Here is a 7,870-nt window from a genome sequence, read left to right on the forward strand (position 1 = left end):
GGAAGGCTGCTCTGAGAGGGGTGGGGTTGGGTGAGGGGGGTGTGGGGTGGGGAGGGTGGGTACACAGACCAATCTCACCAACACTACATCCTTTCGCAACAACCTCCCCCACCACCACCATCACCACCACCACCCTGGAAATGCAGTATTCCCTCTCCAGCGGATGGGGGCCTCTTCATACAGGCCTGTGTTTCAGTGAGCCGTGTGGCCTGAGCCCCCTCTGGTGGCACTGCACAGGAATGGCACTTTGCACACCCATGTGAGATTCAGCCGTGGGCACACACATTGGGGTGGGGGCAACATTGGAGGTAGTGCCTTAAATGGCAGCGTCATCTCGTGCTCATCCCGTTTGATTTACTCTCTTTCTCTCTCGGTCTCTCTCTCTCTCTCTCTCTCTCTCTCTGAGTGCCTGTGCAAAGGGAAGCCATTACAGCCGTAACAATTAATGTCAACATGGCATGACAGACATTGTGAAAGAGCTGTGTTTACCAACCCAACATGAACCACATGCTTTGAGCAGTAGAGGCTTGTAGCTTTGCACACGTGGACGCATGGCATTACTAAGGCACCAGAGCTTTAGCAACAGTTAGCAACACTGAATCAGGACAGGAACGTAGGAGACTCCAGGCAGTTCTTTATTACACTGGAGACTAGCTGAGGACATGGCGGCTCCTTGTAGCATCCTGGCTAGTTTTTGAGGTTTTGAAGGGAGCACTGGTAATCCGCAGATCTGCTCCATCAACCCTGCACTACTTTGAAATGATGCTACGTGTGCATTCACTGCAGATCAAGTATCTTTCTCTTTGTAAGGAACTCTGTGGTAAGGATCATGATAACAAGCAGTTTCAGTCGCCCTTTTCAGCAAGAGCATTAATGTGTAGAGCACAGTAATCTCAGTTATGCTTTGTGGAAGGGGATACTGCATTTGACAAAAATAAGTTTCTTTGTTTTCTATATAGGTATAATAAAGTATAATTGTTCTGTCATATAAATGTGTTTAACTAAATGTTGATCTTTTTTAATCTTGTACAATTCAAATTGGAGGAAGTGCTTTGTTATTTTTTACTATTTTCAAGTTGAATGTGGTCTTTCAACATGTCATTCACCCAAAAGCACAGTGGGTCATGTTCAGTCCAGACTCCAAAACTGGACGTGCCAAGTGACATTCCAAATTCACAGTGTCATTCCCATAATCCAAACCAGTCCACCTTCACATCCAACAAGTACTCTGGCCAGATGTTGTGTATGTGTGTATGTGTGTGTGTGTGTGTGTGTTTGTGTGTTTGAATCACAGGTCAACCATATTGGTACCCAAGATTTATGTAATGTCTCACCATTGAAATATTCTCCTGTCTGAAACCGTTTCCCTCTGTATATGAGTGAATGAGATTAGGGTGTCCAGACTCGTGCCAAGATCTCTTCACTGAGTGCTTCCCCTTCCCCGGCTCTCCAAATGGCATTAACCACAGCTGCAGAGGCAGCATGATGGCTTGCTCTCAACACAAGTCCAAACTCTCCTGCTAGCAAACCCATGCCTGTGCCATGTCCAATTAGCCAGGATGCGTGAGAACACTAGGGAGGGACATTGTGTGTACTTCTTCTAATCAGTATTCTGCAACTTATGTGGTCCTTTGGCAGAGTGATGCAGTACATCCAGTGTACAGACAAGACTTTTTAAATGTCCTATTTTATCATAACTGCATGGCCTTGTGTACACTAACATCACTTCTATGTCGAACACTATTTTATCATTCATTTATACTGTTGTCTAAAAAAGGAGAAGAAAAATGTACTTAATAAAAATGATCAGGATCTCTTCATTGTTAGTACATGTTTCACTTTGAACATTTCTGTCAAGTGAGATGCAGCCGTCATAATGAAGGAATATTGACTGAGAATTCAGTGCAGTATGTTGGCTGCAGAGGCTACTAACTGCAGGGCTGAACCAGGGCACCTTACCTTCTCTGCTGCCATGTGAGGGTGGAAAAGACTCACCTGTGGGCTGTGCATTATTCATGTTAATTCTGATGCTCTTTTCTGTACAATAACGACCTGACACAAGTTAATAATAAACCTGTTTGTCCTCATATCTGTTTGCTGTTGTTAATACTGTAATGCGTCATATCTGAGTTAGTCAAGGTTGTTATTATAAAGCCCAGACAAACCATAAGAATGACCATTGTTTGCTAGGGAACTCTAATCTGAACTGTTTAGTGATTCACCAGACTGCACTGATCAAATGTACAAATTCAAGATCAAATGTACAAATTGGCCCAAATATATATTGTTTTATTTTCAAAATAACATTTCATGATAAAATAAGTTAGACCAAACACTATCCCATACTCAAATAAAGAGAATGGCAGATGGACTGTATTCAGCTACAGTGCTCCCTCACTTTCAGGGTCTTCACTATGGTACAGAAGACACGAGCGAGGCCAGTCATTTCCAACGTCGTCCTCCAAATCCTCCTCCATCTGTAAGACACCAAGGGATAGGTCAGTCACTGTACACTACACTCTCAGGCCCCTGCTTATTTTCAAGAAAGTCATTTTAGAGCAAAATATGGTTCTTTAGCTCAATTGTCCATATTTTAAACGTTCCACCAGACTCGCATTAAGCTGTTGTGTCATGTCATCCAGTTCTATTCTGATGTGACGTCGCTCTGCAAATGGAAAAAGACGGTTTTGTAGTTGGGATTAACTGTCTCCAAAATAAGAAATTAAAAGACAACAGGATCTTTCATGTGCCTATGCATGTAAGATATGAAAGAGGTATACTTCATGTGATACTGCACACAAACACACTTACTGTGATGACACCAATAATTGAAGGAGGCCCCAACAATAATCACCACTGCCATCACTATGCCCGTGACAATCGCAGCTGACTGCCAAATCAGATGCCTGAAAGACAACCAAGAAAATGTAAGGAACTGCGTTCATAGTCCATTACTCATGAAAAAAACTCTGCAGACCCCGCACATCCTGGTCACAAACTGTTCAACATCCTTCCCTCTGGTAGGCGATACAGGGTTTGCCAAAACCAGCCGACACAAAGACAGTTTCTTCCCCCAAGCAGTCACTCTGTTGAACGCTCAGAAATATCCCCCACCCTTACACTGAACAGTCAATCAACACTGTTCTGCTCATCTATCATCTTACAATTTCAATATTGTTATTAATACATTATCATTGCACTGAACTGCCCCCCTCACACACACACACACACACGCACATGCACAAAACAGAATTAACAGAATTTGAGTCATACCTATTGTAGATTGTGGTATCCTCTGTGGTGTTTAAAGGCACAGTCGAACACGTATTATTAAATGCACATTTTGGGGCAACGTCTGTTGGTGTTACTGTAGCTGAATATGTGTCTGACGTCTCCCCATTTGCTGAAGTAGTTGAGACTGTGCTGGTCAGTACTGCAGAAGATGTCAGGTCATATTTGGTTGATTGACCCGAAGTGGTGTCCGTGACTGCAGTTGTAGATGTCTTTCCTTGTGGATTATGTGTCAGCAGAGAGTGAAATGTTGTCTTAGGGGCAGTAGAGGTGCCATGGGGAGGTTGGGTGGGCTGGGATGATGGCAGAGCAGAGGAGATTGGGTGTGTGATTTCTGATGTTGGCCCACGGGTAGTTTGTCCGCCTGGGGCCCACGAGGAAGCTAAAACCCCACCAGATGTTGTAACTGTTCAAATAGGAAAATGCTGTGCAGTTAGCCAACACCACACAAATCACATAAATCACATTAGCAATACATCCTACTTGAGAGTCGATTGTATGACGACTGTATGACAAGCTCACCTGTAATGTTGTGAAATCTGTCCAGTTTTTCTGTTACGTTAATATGCACAGGGGCCTGTATGTCACCAGCAGAACACCAGTACCAGCCTATATCCTTCCTCTCCAGTTTCATCAGAGTTACCGTAAAAACTCCGCTGCCGTCATCAGAGATTGTGACAGATGGCTCCTCGGGTGGCGATGTGGCTGACCGACAGGAGTGGAGATTTCCACTCTCACACCACTTCTTCTCAGCACTCTTTAGTCTGTCACGGTACAAACAGGGGATGCTCACATTGCCTCCCTCTTCAACAGACACCCTGTTATCCATCACAAACAAATCTGGAGGATCTGAAATGAATGAGCAAACTGCATGGGAATGGAATCTAATGACACTCTTTTGAGAGTCTTTTGGGCCCACAGAAAATTGCTATGGGGACAAAAATTGTTCTCACCTTCCATCCACATTCACCCAAACTTCACATGGTTACCTTAGCTTTGTTTTGTAGATAGGGTCATGAAATACATCATTTTATTAACAAAAAACTACACCAAAATAATACACTTTTTGTGCCTACAACTAGAACACCATGCATTTCAATGTAAGCCATTGCCCCAACTAAAACTGAATCAGCTGCCAGCCCACCTTATTTCCTCTACACATCCAGTATATGCTTTCCTTTGGCCCATCCTCATCATTATTAATGTTACAGTCCAACTGCACCTACCTTCAGTCACCTGAAGCTCCAGAGACGTTCTGAGAGTCTGAGAGCTGAACCCACTCATTTTAATGGCACACCAGTAGCGGTCAGTGTCCTTCACATCAAGGTTTGTTTTTGTTAAGGTGAAAACCTGCTCAGATGGATAGTCTGTAATGAACACCCCCTCTGTCCTGGATTTTGAGGTGGTGCGGGCAATCTCTCTACAGAAAACCCAACTGCGGCCCTTGCACCAGTACTTCACATTAGTCCGGTACGTCCTGTAGTAGTGACATGGGATAGTGATAGAACCCCCCTTCTGCACTGCCACCTTGGATACTGTCCAGAGACTGTTTCCACCTATAACGACATGATGCCAGTGAAGATGCAAGGACTGATAAGTCAGAATTCAACAAGAAGACATTCTCACCTGCAGCTTGAAATATATGAAACCAAGAGCTGTGATAAACAGAATGAATACGACTACCTCATACCGCTAACAGACATGCCTTGGCAGAAGCTGTCCAATAGCAGGAATTGACATTTCAACACATCTCACATGTAAAATGCACATTTGCACATTTGCACACTGACCTTTGTAAATTCTTGTCACTTCACAAAAAATAACTTAAGTTAAGATATACATCAAATAAGATATAGATAATGTTAAGGCTTTACAACCTCTGATTGTTATTTGTTTGTCTTTTTCTCTTCATTTTCACATGAATCACTGTAAGAGCACGGTAACTTCTGAAAATGTCACCATGATCAAATTGTAAAGCAAAATACATGTCTTACCTTGAAATCCATGGAGCAGTATGAAAAGGGCTATCCTAAAAAACAACATTCCTTCCAATTTTTTGTCTGCGCTCTACCTGGAAAAACTGTTCTGCTTCCTGTTTGTGTTTGAGAGAGAGATTGTGATTGAGGTCTCACTGATATGGCTGAGGTTGTCTAAGCAACAGAGCAAGATTTCCGGACGTTTATCCTCTTGCCAGTCTCACTTCCTTGATTTTTACAATGAGTGTCCAACACAATCGCTTGTTTTGCCATCAGCCTCTATTGCAAAATCGGACTTTCCCTGGCCAGAAGTGATGCAATTAATAGTGAAAAGCTTTGTGCTGGGTCAACAAGTAGAGCAGTATTTAAATACAAATAGTGAAATGGACATGGTCTCAGAATACATTGATGAACTGATAAATCCAATAAAAAAATGTAAATCCCTTTTTATGTCCAACCTTCCCTTGTTTAAATCTCTATGACAATTATATTTCTAAACTTAATTTAATTTAAAAAAATAATAGTAAAAAAAAAATACTGGTCATTCTCATGGACGGTAGGATTTTAACTGTGTCCTCCTGGGAAAGGAACATTGCAAGAACTAAAGACAAAAGCTACATGTTTGTGAGTAAGACAAAAGCTACATGTTTTTTTCGTACTAGCATGAGGCAGTGCCATGTGATTCTACATCACCTAGATGTACCGCATAGCGGTACAAAATATGACCGCCGCTCAGTCCTGTACATCCGTTCCGCGAAAATAAATCACACTTCAATTTGTCTCCATATTTTACTCCATCCCCCACTCTTGAAACTTTTGTGTATGCTTGTTTGGCATGCCTGAGTGTGTGTGTGCGGCTGCACAGAGAGTAGCCTACTGGTGCTGAAAAGGTAAATAGATTGTAGAATAGCCAAAGAAGATGTAGCATTGTTATAAAACCTTTAACATCTCTAAACAATCACAAGTAGGGCAGTTCATCACAGTTCATCCATTGCAAATGGATTGATGAAAGGTCACTTACACCTGTAGGCTACATTGTATTTGGGAAAAGCAAAAGGTATCAGCATAATGTTATTTATTTATTTATTTATAAACAAAAACATCTCTATCAGTTCCGTGCCGTTTTCAACAGCTATCAAACACAAAGGTCATTTTTGGATGGATGGATTGTTTGTGAATATTTCTTCTTCTACATAAGATTTTAGTCATCTTTAGTTCATGTAATACTTTATTGTCAATGCACAAATTAAGTAACAGTAGTCTGAAACGTTATTGTTAATGCACAAATTAAGTAACAGTAGTCTGAAACGAAATGCTGTTTTACATCTAGTGGTGCACATAACTGACATTTCCAAATGGGCCTTGATGAAATGCGTCGCTAGACTGTTCATACACATTTTAACGGGCCAAAGTTGAAGAGCTGTTGTCCGTTTTTGTTCGTGCAAATATAGGCTGATTCATGTTCCCTTGCATTGTGTAACTGAGGTCCATGGCTAGTCTGGCTTTCACCAGACCAACCTCAATCTTTTAAGAAATCAAAAAATAAATAGCGGGCAGATCAGGCTGGGTTCACCAAGCCTAGTCTATAGGCACCCGACATTGTTCACGCTCTGGCTATTCTAAATGCAAAAATGCATCAGGGAGTTATGACAAAACTGTAACCAACACACTAGATCCTAATAGAAAGCTGTTAGCTTCCCTAAGCTACAGGTAGGCTTATAAGGTAGGCCTATTTACAACATAAATTGTCAATAGGCTATGCTGGCTTACGCCTTACAGTATCAAGCGGACTTAAACTGCCATATCGTGGCGAAAAGTTGTAATAAAATTCACGTAGCTCCATGAGTCAAGGAAAGCGCGAATGAAGTAGCCACTTCTAAATGGGACCCACTACACAGTAGCTTAAGGTGTGTTGCTAAAGCAGCCATAATGAAATGAAGGTGTCATTGTTTGGATACTTCACACACATGCTTTTTAATTTCACAGACTACAACTACCAAGCTGGAATCAAAGCACATCGATTCCCCTCTCACACCCTGCACGCACTTAAAACAAAATAAACAGGCGTCTCAGTCTCACGCATGTATAGGCAAAACTGTATCAGATCGGTGTAACGTTGGTAAATCTTCCATTGCACAGAATGATTTTTGTAGCACATGCAACAAATGACAGTCGAAAGATACAATTACAGTGCTGCTATCAATTTGCTTTATATAACCGCATTTATAGTTTTCTACAAATGCAATCAATCAAATTGGCCTCCATCACTCAACCAACGCTTAACGGTAACATTACCTAGGTCCTTATTGATATTATAAGATTAACGCATTGCCTGCAGTAAAACCAAGCATGTCCGATAAACATCCTCAGATTTATTTCGGCTTCAAGAAGAAATGGGAATTACATTTCATGTGAACATCATCCTATCCTTATTAGACGTTCTCTGCGGTAAACTATAGTCCTTGTAAACCCACGTTTAACTTCCAACAAAATTACGTCTCACTGCAACGATGCGCCATCTAGTGGACAAACGACTACTTATCGCCAATACTGGAAATGCAGCCATGATGATGATGATGATGAATATATATTTTGGCTTTCTT

General features: G+C 41.7%; 1 protein-coding gene across 1 annotated transcript; it reads right to left on the bottom strand.

Moving 5' to 3' along the window:
* Positions 1 to 2,264: 2,264 nt before the first annotated feature.
* On the bottom strand, positions 2,265 to 6,002 carry LOC125300619. The gene is made up of 7 exons (XM_048252672.1): positions 5,286 to 6,002; positions 4,518 to 4,847; positions 3,814 to 4,140; positions 3,274 to 3,697; positions 2,812 to 2,906; positions 2,616 to 2,665; positions 2,265 to 2,477 (listed from the first exon to the last, which is right to left on the bottom strand). The coding sequence occupies exons 1-7, from the start codon at positions 5,332 to 5,334 to the stop codon at positions 2,382 to 2,384; spliced, it is 1,371 nt and encodes a 456-aa protein (XP_048108629.1). The 5' UTR covers positions 5,335 to 6,002; the 3' UTR covers positions 2,265 to 2,381.
* Between the last annotated feature and the right edge of the window lie 1,868 nt (positions 6,003 to 7,870).

This window comes from Alosa alosa, chromosome 9, assembly GCF_017589495.1.
Source record: "Alosa alosa isolate M-15738 ecotype Scorff River chromosome 9, AALO_Geno_1.1, whole genome shotgun sequence".
NCBI classification, from domain to species: Eukaryota; Metazoa; Chordata; class Actinopteri; order Clupeiformes; family Clupeidae; genus Alosa; species Alosa alosa.

Coding starts and splice junctions, on each gene's coding strand:
- LOC125300619 (XM_048252672.1), bottom strand. CDS start 5,334: ATGTTGTTTTTTAGGATAGCCCTTTTCATACTGCTCCATGGATTTCAA. Junction 2,907..3,273: donor GATACCACAATCTACAATAG/GTATGACTCAAA, acceptor GTTGTCTTTCAG/GCATCTGATTTGGCAGTCAG. Junction 2,666..2,811: donor CAATTATTGGTGTCATCACA/GTAAGTGTGTTT, acceptor TTCCATTTGCAG/AGCGACGTCACATCAGAATA.